The following is a 16,906-nucleotide window of genomic DNA, read 5'->3' as shown; positions in this document are numbered from 1 at the left end:
AACTGGATAAAGTGTCCACCATTAGATGTTGAAAATAAATGACTGGACAGAGAGTAATGGGGGACTGTTGAACACTGTCTTTTACAGCATTTAGACCCTGTTGTGCCCTCAAAGACTGATCAAGTCAGTTATAACCCCTTCTCACACAAAAGTGTTTTCAGAATTTGATCCCTGAATTTTAAATCTTTGTCTGTTTTTGTTTGTTTGTTTTAAGTGTTTGTTGGTGTGATGACTTTTTGAATACACTGAGACATAAATTACATTATGTAGCTATTACTCAGCTGTGGAATTTGCAGATGGCAAATGTGTGCTTTTAATTTGAAGGTAGGGTTCCTGAATGTTGCATTCTGTTCTAACTTGACGTTGCTAAAAGAGTCATGGGTGACGTCATAGGAGGTGTGGGCTACATTCAAGACAAATAGTGCTATAACTGTAGCACCCTGTATATCTATAGATCTATATATCTACATCTATCTCTTTCTCTCTCTCTCTATATATATATATATACATATGTGTGTGTGTGTGTGTGTGTGTGTGTGTGTGTGTGTTGTTTTGTCTTGTTTGTTTGTTTTTTTAGTTAGTTTGCTTTTGTTTTTTAATGACTGTTATTATTTGTATCATTATTAATATTCATTTTTTCCTTTAGGATAGGATGTACCAGGATTAGGGGTATAGAAGAATAAGCTGGAAATGTACATTTGTTCTATGTTTTTTATGGAACTTTCGAACTGTTTCTGCTGTTCAAAGTATTCACCTCCCTGTCTACTGATTATCCTTTAGTAACACAAAACAACTATATGGATAATGCCAAGTAAAAGCATTTTGTTGAAATAAAGGATAACACAAAATGTAAGACTGCAGTTACAGTTATTTAAAGAAATTTGGTGTGCATTTTAGTCACAATTGTAGACACTATAAAGAAAAGAGGAAACGAGGGAGAGAAAGATGCAACAAAGGTTTTAGATTGCCATTTCCCTCAGTTTACTAATTTGACAGTAACTAAAAAATATGTATATTTAAGAACAGTATCTTAAGAGGGGGATGAAACGATGTCGGTGTAGATGTTGACTTCCCTCTCAGGTATAAAAATACATTACTGCAATTTCTTTATTTTTTATTTCCCCAAAAATACTGAAATAAATCCAGTTCAATCAAATACCATCAATTCAATAACTACATCCATTACGTCGATTCGTTTTCATTTACTTCAGCTCTATAGCTACAGTGCATCTGTTGCCTTAATGCAATTCTATATACAATTACACAGGGAAGTTCAGTTCAATTTAAGTCAGAGTAAAGCAAAAATAAATGTGTGGGGTTTGTCCCACCTATGCGTCACTGACTGCCCAGCTAAATTTTAATGATTAAAAAAAAATCACCAAGTATATAACACTAGGTTTAAAATCCTGGGAAAAATTTGCAGGCCTGATAATGGATGGACCGTTGATCTGTCGATCCGTTCACAGCTGATCAGATCACATGGACGGATGAGAGGAGCAGTTTATGAGTGAAAGTCAGCTTTTAGACCCAGCAGAATGAACTGTTAAGTTTCCCTTTCAATGTGCCTGATCTTCTGCTGCTCCATGTCTGCCCAAAGTGCGCTGTAAATAACCCAATGATATGTATATTCCACTAGCGCTCCTTATGAATAATTCCAGCTCCAAAAATCTATTTGTGGTGGCGGATGATTTAGATGTGGCAGCTCGCCACAAATACTTTAATGTGTGGGAAACCCTACAGATTGCTCCTGTGTGCCACTGAGCCAGGATTTCAGATTAAAGACAGTTTAATGGTCCAAACTTCACAATATCACACTGTATGGTTCACAGTGTTTTTACATTTCCAACAACATGTTTAATATGTTTAGGAATAAATCTCGTTTTACTTTAGCACACTTTAAATTGAAATAGCTAGATGGAAGATAATCTATTTAAAATGTACAGTCCTTTTCAATGACTACATCCATCACTACACGTTATATCTATCGTCAGGCAATACTAATATAAAACACAAAATAAATGTGATACTAAATAAGAAAATTATTAGAAATACTAACAAATTAAGGAGATTTTTTCCATACTCAAGAATTCTTTAAAAGTGCACCCTGTTTGTCGCTGTTGATTCTGAGCTGACATATTCTTTATGGATGTCTAGGACTGGCAGAAATGCTGATGGGGTGAGCAGGATCTCCCGAGTCCTTGCAGGACTGGTAGCCTTACTTGGCCTGGGTGGGCTTTTGGGGTGGTGGGTTATCTGGCTGGATGTTTACATGGATCTCATCTGGGTTGTGACCCTCAACATCGCTGCTAGCCAGGAAAAGCACAACACGGTCATCAGTGGTATGAGAAAATCAGCATAAGAGATGTATTTCAAGAGCAGATTTCTGCTTCTCCACTCTCCTACCAGACTCATAATACACATTTGCATCACTCTGTATCAATTAACTTTAGGTTTCCTGCAAATGTACTGGGTTAAAACGAAAATAAAAAACATAGAGACTTGCACCTTGTCATTTCCTGTCCTTGCTCATCCATGTCATCCAGTTCTCTTATCGACAGTTGGTGAACGAGTGCCACACCAATGCAGTCTCCCATGACATTGATAACAGTGTTACAGCGGTCCCTGAAAGACACAAACAGCATCAGACTATATATGCTGCTTTACACTGATTTTGCTTGTTTCTGTGATGTCTTTACACCTCTATTATTTAGTGTAGTTGTTGTTTAGTGGACCCAACAAACTAAAGCTGGTTTATATTTGACCTATTTTGCATTTAGAATAAAACAGGTAATATAAACTGGTCAACATATCTGGCCTGACACGTGTTAAAATGCTGTCAAAGAATGATTTTCACTGTCAAGATTCTGAATATTTCACAGCAATCACACATGACAATATACCTTAAATGACAAGTCATGCTAATATTGTCAGACTGAATGACCAAAAAACATCACTCATAGCGGCAAACAAAGAAACACCTACATTTATAAGAGATCTTACTGGTGAGTTTAATATATTGGCCTCCTAAAACTGTTATATTTTAAAGATATGTCACTCTTTGTGATTCTACAGGGCTTCCTGTTTACATAGTTGATTTCTTTGGATATGACGGTGTTAGAGGGCTGGGCCTATATGGAGAAAATAAAATATAAACATTTGGTACTTGCTATTACCACCACCACAGAGGGTCCGCCTCTCAATCCATCTGATTGGACAATGGAGTAAAATGCAAATAACATCTGGTACTTTTCCTCTCTAAGTTGATTTTTTTTTTCACCTCCAAGTGCATAAAACACGAGGCACTTAGCTACACAAAAACAGCGAGCAAAACACTTCACTCTCATTGAAAAACGGTTTCAAAAAGCCAACTGAGGCTGCCAAAAATGTGCTCTGTGTAACTGGGGGCTAAGTTGATAAAGGGAAATAACAGAACAGCTAAAACAGGCTGATAAGTTAAAAAAAATTAAAGTACTTTACTGTAATGCAGCCTTTAAAACCAGGAAGAGACAAAATATCTGATATTACAATATTACTAGTCCCACAGTGCTAGGAATTTTCTTGCAACCAATTTCACCTAAATTTGAACTAGCTTTGATGTTTTCTAAGTTTTAATGGAGCACCTGGATTTGGGCAAATGATTATTTTGAAAAGCTATGATAGAGATCAGTAATAAATTTGTGAATGGCTGATGCAAACCAGTCAAGAAACAGGAAAGGTAGCAGTGGTAATCTATTCATCACATTTTGTATCAATTTCCTGAACAGATTACACTTACAGGAGCCATTCTACAACCACCAGAATGGAGGCTTCACTCCCAGGTATTCCAACCGCCGTCAGAACAAACAGAGTGGTCACTGCTCCGGTAGCTGGGATCCCTGCCGCTCCGATGCTGGACACTGCTGAAGTCACACTGCAGATCAAACACAGACACTATACTCACAACACTGCAGCGTGCATTTTTAACATCATTTTCTCTTAAAGGCTTCATAACAAACACCTTTCACCAATATTCACGCTTGCTATAATGATGATGCTATGAATTCTTATAGAACAGGAACAACGGCTTACGCAATGGTTATTATCTGGTTCAAGTCCAGATGGATGTAGTTGAGCTGGGCGATGAAAATGGCTGCGGCCACTTCATAAAGGGCCGTCCCGTCCATGTTGATGTTGGTCCCAATGGGCAGCATGAAGCGGGAGATTCTCTTGTTTATCTTCAGTCTCTCCTCACAACTTTGGAACGTGATCGGCAGTGTGGCAGAGCTGGGAGAAACACAACACATCCTTTGTAAGTGAACTAGGAAAATATAGGAAGTGTGTATCTTGAGAAAATGTTGTCTGGCTCGAGCATGTCTGATGGTAAATGTGCAAATGAGAGGTGGCCATGAGCTCAGAGCTCTGTGTGATACTGCTGTGTGACATCATCTGACCTGGACGAGATGATCAGCGCAGTCAGTAATGCAGGAGAAACTCCCCTGATGACTGCACACGGGTTACATCTGGTGCACACGAAGTAGATCAGTGGTAAAACAATGGCTCCATGGATTATGAGCCTGAAACACAATGAATACACAGTTAATACTGAGATTAAATATAATTACTAACACAGCAAGAGTTTGCATTCACCAAGCAGCTGCTAGTTTGGAGACAGAAGGGGAGACATCCTAAGTGAATAGGGTAAAAATCTAATTTAATAATCGCTATGAAGCATTATAAATTGATTTCTTATTTTATTCATTTATTTATTACATTAACTGACTGTTTAAATGTGCAAATTAGGCATAATCTAATTAAATATGTGCTGATTTGTATACATTTCAAGAAAAGAAATCCAAACGTTGAACTTCAAACTTTTTAAAGGGTTTCAGAAAATACTGTCAACAGCCACAAATAAATCAAATTTCACCATCTTTTTAGGAATAAAATGTTATATAAATTAGGCCATGAATGATACATGAATAAATCTAGCTGACATTGTATGAGAAGTAGGTAAGACGCTGGACAGGTGGCCAGACAAGCAAAGGGTAAAAGTGAAGGAGCTGTTTAATAATTTATGCAATGCAAGTCTACTGCAGCTCTTGGTGAACAGCTGCTACTGAGGCCCAAGTGACAATTTGCTAATACTATGACACCATGTACTGATGGCACAAGTAGACGGAATGACTCAATTAAATGTCTATCATAGGGGTCTATTTTGGTAGTATCAACCTCACTTTGTTAACATTAGCTAACATCAGTAAAACTAGGAGCTAGTTTGGTTTTTTGATGATTTCAACTTCATTTGTAAGTGGGATGTGTTATTTCAGTAACAAAACAGTAAAGGTGAACATACCCAAGAATAACCACAAGCATGAACTTTGCGAGTTTGAAGGTAGTTTCCCAGTCGTGAACCTCAACAACATGGCTGGTGATCATGAACAGCAGTCCAAGTGGCAAATAGCTGGAAAGAAAACCATGAAATAACAAAAATGAAGGAAATACTAACTGACTGAACAGATAATATGAATATTTTAGTTTAAAAAGACATCAGCTATGTTTTTCTCATTTCAGAAAATGGGAGACATACAAATAATAATGAATATATATTGTGGGAGATTAAAATTTGAAAAATTTAACATATATTAAAGTAATATTCGACAGAAACAGAAGAGCGAAAGATGCCTCTATATTGTCAGAGATACTGTTTTACTATTTCAGGTTTCCTGCAGCTTAACGTCAGGTAGATTTAAGACTTTTAAAAACTTTTTTTAAAGCCACCCAAAATTAAGTTTGAGACCAATTTACTAATAACCAAAACTGAAGGACAATTCCTTTTTTTACCCAAATGTCAAATGTTTATAGTTACATAAAACATAACTTTTTGTCTTGTGAAAAACTTTATAATTTACATGAAATGTTGAAAAACACTCCTTTTTAGAGTGGAACACATGGAAGACAGTGAACATATTATAGTGTCATAAAGGTATCTAGGTAATTAACCAACAGATGTGGAAATTTTCAGCAATTCTCAGCAAGTTTTCTGGGCGATTTTTGTGTTCCTCAATCTGCGTGCGAGATTCCATTACTTGGATTCCCAACACAACATGTTTAAGACAAGGAATTATTATAAGATTTGACAATGCAAAATCAGAAAAAAACTATTCATAAAATCGCACTTCCCATATCTGAGCATTTTCAAGGCTTTTGAAAGACTAATTTAAGTAAATTTAACACCGGTTAAGGCCATTTTTTTAGGTCAATGACTTGGATTAATGACAGGAAGCCTGTATTTCTAACGGCAACACTGTGAGCAGAGAGGACCCCATATTTGTACTACGGTCAGTGCTTTAGCATTAACTCTCACTCCAAACTGCAGGATTTGTACTGTCTTTCTATTTTTTTGTAATGGAGAACGATATCAGGTTTCACTTTACCCCAGTATCAGGTTGACAACATATTTTGTGACTTGGTTGAGAGCAGTAAGGACCTCTACAATGACTTCCCCATTTTCTCCAATCCTGTTGAGGATCAGGCCAAAAATAAAAGACCAGACAATCAGACCCAGTGTGTTGGTTCCATCGACATATTTTCCCAACAGTTGCACTTCTGTCACATTCTGCAACAAGACCAGAAGCTCATTAAGAAGAATGCTCTTCAAGAAACTTCAACTGTCAAAGATTTTCACAGCAAACTTCACAAAATAGTCTTCACAGTGACAAGGGGAAAATATTTACCATCTCCAGGCTAGAATTTTGCTCAGCTGTTTCGGTTTCAAGCAGCACCCTCTCAGTCTTGTACTATTTAAAAATATATATATAGTGTTCACAACACAAAAATTTGATGGACAAAGAGAAAATGAGTTTTATACCTTAATGAAGAGCATACCTGTTGGAGGCAAGCCCGAATCAGGTTTCGTGGGACCATGTTCCTATAAACAAATAACAGTCACTAATCGGTAAGCTGTGAAACGTTGATAAACCACTCAGGAAATGCAGCTATATTTGCTGCATGTTTGCATCACTTTGTAGAACAGCTCAGATACTAAATATCTCTGTTCCCACACATTTTCATTGGCAAAATTTCAACACCATCACATGACTTTTCGAGGACCCATAATACTTTTTTTCTTCTGCCGCTTGCCCATAGATTTAATTTCAGTGATGATAAACAAACGCTGTCACACATTGATGCATATTAGAGCTATGTTACGTTGACAGCTTCAGAAAAATAAATTTGCCATTTTCTTACATCACATAGAGGGTTATCCATGAAGGACTACTGTACCAAATTCTATTACGTTCCATAAACCTACATGACTTTTTCAAAGCTCTCAATGATTTTTACTAATTCCATGACTTTTCCAGGCCTGGAAATGGCATTGTGAAATTCTGTGACTTATCCAGATTTTCCATGTCCGTGGAAACCCTGGAAGCTTTGCACCAATAAAAAGAGGGTCCTCACATAACATTAGTCACCATACCAGACCAATAAATGCTCCCAATGGTAGGGGACATCATGTGACGTCTGTGTGACACAATGGTGAACGGCTTGTAACAAACGATCTCGTATTACAGTTAAACGATAAGCTAAAACATGTGTCTGAATGCATTTAAAGCAAGAAATGGTCAAAGTGGTTATAAAACTTTGATCAGCGCTGCTTAGTTTTACCTTTTGATCTTTCTTCTATCTTCTTTTGAACATAATCTTTGTTTATATTTGATCACTACAGATCAATTTTACCATTTGACTGGATTTTGGTCCGAGTTTGAGTCAGAGGGAGACGGACAGCTCTGTGTCTTGATCTGCTTCTATACTATTTGTGTCCACAGTAAAGCATGACATGGTTAGCAAGCAATATGAAAATACAGCACATAGTTTGAGCAACAGCCCAAAAGCCAGCAAAACATATGTAAAATACATCATCTGCCAGAGTTTTGCTGGGGAGTGTCCCTTTAACAAAATCATAAATTGATGTGAATTCTCTGGCTGGATGTTCGAACACTTTCTGAAACTGTGAAACTGTCCCAAAAACCTTGCTAAGCTGAATATGTGGAGAAACAAGTAATGAAATCACGATGATGTCTTCTCACCGTACTAGATCCAGCAGGGCGTCAACAGTCGAGAAGGCCTCCTCTTCCTGTGTGTCTTCTGTTTTAACAGCATAGGCAACTCCTGGCTTGATACACTGTGCCAATATCACCCCTACAAGAAGACAGAAAACAGGGTCTACTGAAGCTCTTCCATGCACAGTATGAGCAGTTAGATTAAAATATCATACATTTAATGTAAAAAAAAAAATGTCTACACAAAAGGAAAGCACATGCATTAATCAATAAAAAAGGACACTTTCCTTATAAAACCTGTGTAAAATATTTATCTTACCAGCGCTCACAGACAGGAGAGTGGTCGAGACAAAGTATACCGATGTACGCATGGCGACTTTTCTGGAAGCTTCGGCGCTTAAACCAGAAACACCTGGGGAAAAAAAACCCAACATCATAAGCTATGGACAGACTACAGGTTGGAGGCTCAGTAAAGTTAAAATAAGTGTTACATAAGAGCAGTGTCATGGAAAGAGAGGCAAAAGTACATGATAACCACATATAAGCAATAACTGCATCATATAATTGCATATGTTACGATAAATTTGTATTTTAATTTTTTACTATCTAATATCGATATATGGGCTTCAGCCCCAAAACTCCAGAATTGGTCGGGCACAAATTCTAATGCACTAACAGGAAACAGTGTGAGGCAGGCTCCTGTGGCTTACCTGTTACCACACTTGTAACAATGAGAGGAATGGCAACCAGCTGAAGCATATTCATAAGCATTTCTCCTGGAAAGCCTATGTATTTTTGGTCTTGTTCGGTTATAGGGACATAGATCTTGAGAACAAGGCCCAGGGCAATACCTGTGACACAATAACAAAGACATTTTAGAAATTCAACACAGAAAACGGTTAGAATGGGTGGGAAAATGGATGTAATGGAGGTAAAACGAAAAACAAACCACATCAAATTCTTGAGCAAAGCCACATCAACCAATAAATACTTATGTCATATTCGGGCTAAAAAGTGTCACAAACAATTTGATGCATGTCAAACAGGACACTTAGTAATATAATCAACATTTGTTGTTTTTGTTGCTAGATTCTGCTTTTAATTTCTACAACCCATATCCTTTTATGCTTCAAATGCATTCAACATTTTTTACAGATTCTAACCATCAAGTTATTTTTGGTATGACAACTGGATGGCACCAAAGAAAGACATTTTCAAATCATGCAGACAGTGGCTTTAAGTCCTGTCATGCAAGATACTTAACCTCATGTTAGAATAAACCCTGAAAATTATGAATAATGAAATCACCCAAAACACAACCTGTTATGCAGTCAATCATCTGCTTGAAAATGTCATGTATGCACAAGTTAAGCAGCAATAGAAACCAAATACATAATAAGTATAATAATAATAATAATAATAATAATAATAATAATAATAACCTGTCTATCAGAATGCTCTTGTTTGCATTAGAAAGTACAGTTGCTAGAATTATAGGCCTATAATCACTGCTAATAATGTCGTTTTTTCAAAAGCACCAAGCTCATATACTCAGGCAGAATGGCATTAACTAAAGTCTGTAAAACAAGTTGACTCCCAAGTTCTTGTTAAACTTACAAGTCAGAAATGATTCATAATGAAGCTAAATTGTCATGTCTGCTAGTCTAATATCTATAAAAACATACAATCAGTGATCATTCTTGATATAATGTTAATCACTAAACATTACTGGGTTATCAACGTAGTACTCTCAAAAAGCACCTGTAATGATTTCATCTGTCCACTAGGTTATGCTGTTACACCTGGTGAGACCGGATTAGAGAGTGTGTGTGGATGTATGACCCAACACTTCACCATAATACATTCATCCTGAGACCCTCTCTAATGTGTCTGCGGGGTTTTATTTTCTTAGCCATCAAAGATGTTCACCCTTATCTTAAAACAATTAACAATTGTTTTTAAATCATAGTGTTTCTATGTGATAAAATATGAGGAAACATGACAGAATGTGGTGCAACATTTATCAGAATGATGCTGTGGTTGCCCCGGCAACATGTTAATGTTAGTTTGTTTTGTTTTGTTTTGTTTGTTTGTTTTGTTTGATGTTAGCTAAAACAGAGCAGGACATGTGACTGAGAGTGAATTTTTGGTGGCAGCTAATTAAAAACCTCATATGTTGTTCATTATTGCGAGACAGAAAAAAATAAAAAATAAAATTTTAATCCCAAGTGTCTTTTACCGAAAGGGGTTTGCGTTATTTGAGCGGTTTTGTCGTTTGTTTGTTGTTTTTCCTCTTTTACTTAATTCTTTTCCAGTTTCAGCCACTCGAAAAATTCCAACTAAAGATCAATTTAGCCGATATTGTTACTGTATCATTCATATTTTGTTAGTTTAAGGGCTACAGAAGCCAGGTCTAACCTTAATGATGTAGCATACTAAGCTAACTATGCTAACGGAACTTTTTAAAAACCCCAACCGAAGTTGGTAAAACGTCAACTTATAACATTAGTTGACACTCACCCAGAACCACAGCTGCTAGACTAGAAGACAGAAATTTATTCCGCAGAAGACAGTCCCAGCATGTCTTCAACCTGTCCCAGCAGCCTACAGAGACAGAAATGTTGTCCTCAGTAGTGTTGGCGTCCATTTTCTTGCAGTCTAGTTAGACGGAAGTAAAGCAACTGACATTAGCTAGTTAACACTGACAACATTTAGGCATTACTTAAATAATACACACAATTTGGGTATTACTTAAGTATTACTTATATATATTTTAATAGCAGACCTGTGAACAACATTAATTAGCCTAGCTGACTAAACACCATAATTTGAGAAACATACTCACCAGAGTAACATTGGATAAAGAGACTTAAGCAGCATCAGTCTGTCACTGCTTTCCGCTCTGTTTGTGTTTTGATTTAAAAACACAGATTTAAAACCAATACGATGAGAATCACGTGACCCACGAGGGTTTACCTTGACGTGTGGTTACGACGTTCTTCCACGTTTTTATTTTACTTTTTATAACAGTTGAAGCACTTCAAACACATTACACTGTATTTGAAACAAACTCCTTTTGCTAAGTCAAGTTAGACAGAATACAACATTCATTGAACATATCTTCAAAATAATTATCTATCTATCTCTCTCTTTCTCTCTCTCTCTCTCTCTCTACATATATATATATGAACTTACAACCCTTTTTTTTAACATGAAAGTATTTTCAGAATGTGTAAACTGATTTTTTTCTTTGTCCTTACAGTTGATAGATACATACATACATACATACATACATAGGCCTACATAGGTAGATAGGGTTATTTTGAATATATGTTCACTGAATATTGTATTCTGTCTAACTTGGCTTTGCAATAGGAGTCCTCAGATTTCACATGGAGTGCAATATGTTTAAAGTACTAAAACTGTTACATATTTTTTAAAAAACAACAACAAAAAAAATATTGTCTTTAACTAGGCTATGTGTATCCTATCTTCTACATTACCATTTATAACAGTGGCCCCCTCTTGATGCTGAGGCCCCCAGAGAGACTGTCAGCCAACCAATAAATTATTGGTCAAATAAAGCCTCCTGAAACTTTACAATCGCCATTGATATCTATAATTAGACAATGTGTTTTACACTTTCTCACACTGCAAATATGATGACATTTTATAACAGTGACTACTTTTCAATTAATCACACAAAGTACTATACACATTACACTTTTAAAATCTTCAGACAAAACAAATGGTCCCTTCTCTTCAGACCTTTTGAAATATCATTGGCATGGCAGTAGTGCTGGATATCTGAGGCGCTCTGGCTCAAACTATCTGTAATGTGTACCTTTAACACCAAGTGGCAGCAAAAGCTCACTGTTATTGTGTGTGTGTGTGTGTGTGTGTGTGTGTGTGTGTGTGTGTGTGTGTGTGTGTGCGTGCCAGCTCTGTGGCCTGACAGCAGCCAGCAGTTATAAATACTTAATGCCCTACCGCTGTTGCAGCAGAAGTGAAAGGGGGTGAGCATTGCAGCCCAAATACAACAGTTCAATAGGTGGTGACATCAGACTGTGGGGTGTTCACTGTCTCTATAGCCTGTGATTTATGGTATTACCAGGGCATGGCACCAAAGAGTACATGGTTATTTAGACCAAAGACCTACAAAATCTGAGACTAATCGAGCAGATTTTCTGCAATTTCTGCATTCAAAAATGTACATTGGTAACATTAACTGTAGTGAACCCAGCTGGTGCACTCATGACTCAGCAGGTCTCAGCATCACAGAGCGGAGGCAAAATGAACCCGTGTTCATGTTCAAAAGAATTACAGATAACTGACTAAATAGAGTAACTAAGCTCTCAATTAAACCCTGTTCACATACTTAAATTATGCTTTGATTTGAGGCATGCTTAGTTTTTTGCCATCTACTATTTTAGTAAATGGCAAAAAACTAAGCAAAAAAACTAAGGTTTTAGTTTGAACTTTTGAAATCTTATTAACCCTTTGAAACCTGTATCAACATCACTTTTCTTCTGCTACATTCAAATGCATTTCACAAGTGCTTAAACCTTCAAACCCTGAGCAAAATGGTTTGATTTCTTTCAAAACATGGGATAAAAGTCAATAAGCAACTTAACAAGAAATGTCCCACAAACTGCAAGGAATTCTTAGATTTGGGAATTAAGATTTTAAAAACATTAGGAAAAAAAATGTCCAAAATACTCAAAATTTTTGATTATCATTATTATACATTTTATAATATTTTACAGGATGATTGCCATTTTTAAACACTTTTTTTCAAGTCACTCACTTGGTTGTTTTTCCCCTATTTTCTTATTTTCTTTTTTTTTGTTTGTTTTGAGTTTTTCAAGGTATTGTACTTTTTTCAATATGTTTGCTAATTTTTGGGTCATTTCCTCTTAATTTGCGCATTGCCTTCTTCACATGTTTTTGAAAGAAATCAAGCCCATGTTGGGTTTTAAAGGGTTACATGGCTTTTTATGTTTTATTCTTGTGCGTCTTTCTTTCTTTTCTTTCTTAGCCTTGCCTTGAAAACAGCAGAATCAAAGATATACCAGTAGAAAGACTGCAAGTTTGGCAGTTTTCCTTGAATTTTCTATCTTTAATGGAAAGTTGACAGCCACATTTAACCATCACTACAGAATATATGACATCATGAAGCTTATTTGGTCATACCAGTGATGTCTCACTTGACTCACTCCTTTAACCTCCATTTTTCTTGTGGTGTCCCTGCTGTTACCATTACCAGAGAAAAGGAGATATTTTTTATCTGTACTGCTGTCATTTCTGTAAGACTAAACTGGTGTTGCCGTAGGTAATTAATTACTACTGTACCTTGACGTTAATGTCGGAAAGGCTCAATTAATTGTTCCTTTTATTCAATACTATTCCCGAGGTACTGGCTTTGCACTAATTGTGCTCCCACACAAACCTTACTATTAATTATCAGTCCCTGACTGGCGCCTGAATGATTAATTAAGATCAATTTTGCAAGAAAATGTATGTATTCAAATAAACATAACGTGTGATTACTGCTGTTATTGAGGGTGTGTTCATTCACTATTAAACACATAAAGCACATAAAACAGAGGCATGACTCAGCAGAAAAAGAGAATTTAAGGACACAGGGTAAATAGATCAGAAACATTAGCATGACAACAACACTCACATTCCCACCCACCCAATGATTATGACTGCAGTGCTTATGACTCTGTTCTGCGGGGGCACTTCATCTTTGCTGCAGTGTGATGCCTCGGACGCTGCCGCACAGCACGCTGCACATGTTTGGTGCCACTGTGTAACTGTCCCATCCTGTGGCGCACAGTTTGTCTGTTTCTGCTCGCCTGGCCTCTGTGTGTAGTCAGGCAGCCCAAATTTTGGCTGGGACTCCTCACCAGCTCCTCCAGAACTGCAGGGCTCTGGGACATCTGCAATGCAGAAGTCTATATATAGCCATGGAGTTAGAGGGAGAGAGAGAGGGAGAGCAGGAGATAGAGAGACAGACAGAGACAGGAGGATGAAGGAAGACACAGAGAGAGAGAGAGAGAGAGAGAGAGAGAGAGAGATGAAGGACAAGAAAAAGACAATGAATGAGAAGAATGAACCTAATCTGAAAATGAGCTGGAGACTGATATAGGGCAGACATAATGCAGCTTTGTCAGCTGTTCCTCTTTGCTAAATGTTAACTTTTACAGCTTTTGCAAAGTAAATTTCTTGCTTTTACAACTTTATTTTACTTGAGAAAGTTCTAGAATATCACACAAACAACTGTTTCAGGGGGATCCAGGGGACACACCCTCCTCAATATTTGTGCATTTGTCCCCCGCACAATAAAAACATCAAAGTAACAGAGGACATTATTTTGACAAAATTAAAGACATTTGCACCATAAATGGATGTGGAAAAGTCTCAAATTGGTGCATAAAAATTTGCAGAATGTGGAAAACTTAATGTTTGGTGCTTTTCTGGTAGAGGACTACCAAACCAGTCCATTCTCATTCCGAAGTTATTAAAAACCGCTGCTTTGTCAGTGATTTTGGCATAAGATACTGACACCAAAAGTCACCTTCACAGCAGTATGATACACTGCTGGGTGGCGTCAGTATGTAAAGCAGCCAGAAAGAACCTTTCACAGTGTTATGATATGTCACCAGTCGACCGAATGGCACCTGCCATGGCAGTGTGATAGCAGACGGGTAACGTCAGTTGATAATGCAGCCAGATGGAACTTGTCACGGCTGCATGATACGCCACTGGACAATGTCAGGTCGATACATTGCCGGTCATATTATAAGGAGTCCAACAAACCCTGGACTTTCACCAGGAGGTCTGTGTTTGCTTCCCGTCTGAATGTAGAGCCAAACGATGATGTTTTTTCCTAAACCCAATCACCCACCTCTGTTGCCTAAACCTAACCACCTAGAGCGTAATATGTAGACACGGATATCCACTGACAAAGCGGCGACGTGACAACTTGGGATGAGAACATGTTGCCCAAACCCCTATTTCCAACCCCTTTCCACCCTCAATTAACTGTCAAAGTAGCAGAGGACTTTTATTTTGACGAAATTAAAAACATGCACATCATGAACTGATGCAGAAAAGGTACAAATTGGTGCATAAAACTTCACCAAATTGCAGGAAATTAAGTGTCTGCTGCTCAACATTTTCATATGGAGGACTCCCAAACCCCCTGTTTCATACCTATATTCCCAGCATTGAAATAAATCCTACGTCCTTGTGTCCACTGATGTCAGCAATCATAAAGGCAAGGGCATCATGAAGTGAGTTTGCCAATATCTCTGTGTTTAACTCACTTAAAAGAGGAAATGTAATTACATGCTTGTGGACTCCACGGCAACAGGAACAGGGAAGGTTGTTAAATGCTGAGGTTGAGTATTTATTGCTTTATCTCGAAGGGTCTCAGGGGGGCAGTGGAGGAGGAGGAGAGCAGTTCAATTATGTATGCACCTCCACAACAACAGAATCTGCTGACAGCAGAGCTCAGCACGCACGCAGCAGCGGCACGGCCAAATCAAGGACGCCTCCACAGTCCGGCCAGCGGCAGGCCACAGGCCCGCAGAGCTGTGGGATTGATCGGATGCTTGAATTTTCAATAAATCTGCCCTCTGACACCGTCCCTGTCTGACTCTCCATCACAGAGGTCCATGCCGAGTCATAACTCTCCTCATGTCATGGCCGGAAGATAGAGCATCAATCATACTGAGTCCAGCATGCAGAGAGAGGAGCCTGAGCAGCACCAGGGCTCGCTATGCTACATGCCACACTTTCAAGAAACATTGAGTGCATTGATTTACAATTATGGACAAACCATGAATTCAAATGAAAGATTATTTTGGAATGTAACTGTAGCATTTTCATGAGAAGTTTAACATTATAGGTACTGATGCTGATAACAAAACTGTGTCCAGCACAAGCTTTATTTGGAACAATGCATCATTTAAAAGGTAACAAAATCCACCTCTAAAGCTCTATAATCAACACATTATCTTGCGTTTCTTTAATCCTTTCAAAAAACAAAATGTAAAAACAACATTTTGTGGTTTTACAGGTTATGTGCTGGACTTTTTCTTGACCAGTTAGTCCAAACCTTCCAGCAAATAGTCCGGCAAACCCACTCCAAAGTGCTAAACATTACACTTCTCATCAAACTCTTTCTATAAAGCATCATTTCCACTAAAATATACTAAAAGTTGCAAATGTGCAGTTAAACCCAATACACAGACAAATCCATATCCCTGTCTCTAATGAGTTATGATGATCTGTCTCAAATAGCATCGAACTTCTTATCGATTGACCTCAGGATATCCAGAGAAACTCTACTTGAATCACGTTGCATTTTCTTTCCCCCAAACTTGTGTTTTCCTTTTCCTCTAATACCTCAGTGTAAAACATTTGTCCTTGCTACTTTCCATGCTTTTCTGACAGTGTTATTGATTATCTGTTAGCGCTGATAATGTTTTTGCAACTGTGCTGATTCTCCCGCCCAGAAACACACACACACTCAACTACATTGTGTGAGCAGGGACACAAACAGTCTCAGGCTGTGATGAAGTTCTTGCTGGTGACAGCTGTGCTGGTGGGCCAGCATTGGCAACTGCCATCCATCTTAGCCGGCCCCATCTTTCACCTCTGGGTGCAGGCAGGCAGAAGCTGAGATTAGCAGATAGCAACACAAGCAGACATCATGCCGCTCCGCCCATTAACGCAAAGGTATCGACTTAAGCCTGGAGGCTAAGGAGGCAGGAGGGCTTGTGACTAGAAGTAGACAGTTTGTATTACTTCTGTGTAAGTGAGAGTAAACAAGTACACACCTCCTCAGACAG

General features: G+C 37.9%; 1 protein-coding gene across 1 annotated transcript; it reads right to left on the bottom strand.

Moving 5' to 3' along the window:
- Window positions 1-1,064: 1,064 nt before the first annotated feature.
- On the bottom strand, window positions 1,065-10,689 carry LOC121944099 (excitatory amino acid transporter 3-like). Its single transcript, XM_088076024.1, has 13 exons — window positions 10,563-10,689; window positions 8,753-8,893; window positions 8,362-8,454; window positions 8,070-8,181; window positions 6,865-6,907; window positions 6,714-6,776; window positions 6,414-6,595; window positions 5,333-5,440; window positions 4,431-4,553; window positions 4,069-4,263; window positions 3,776-3,910; window positions 2,506-2,622; window positions 1,065-2,303 (listed from the first exon to the last, which is right to left on the bottom strand). Exons 1-13 carry the CDS (start codon window positions 10,687-10,689, stop codon window positions 2,216-2,218), a joined length of 1,527 nt encoding a protein of 508 aa, XP_087932150.1. The 3' UTR covers window positions 1,065-2,215.
- Window positions 10,690-16,906: the final 6,217 nt, after the last annotated feature.

The sequence above is a fragment of the Plectropomus leopardus genome, chromosome 4, assembly GCF_026936395.1.
Source record: "Plectropomus leopardus strain MGB_pleo_1.0 chromosome 4, ASM2693639v1, whole genome shotgun sequence".
NCBI classification, from domain to species: domain Eukaryota; kingdom Metazoa; phylum Chordata; class Actinopteri; order Perciformes; family Serranidae; genus Plectropomus; species Plectropomus leopardus.
This window is presented reverse-complemented; position numbering and strand designations above follow the sequence as displayed.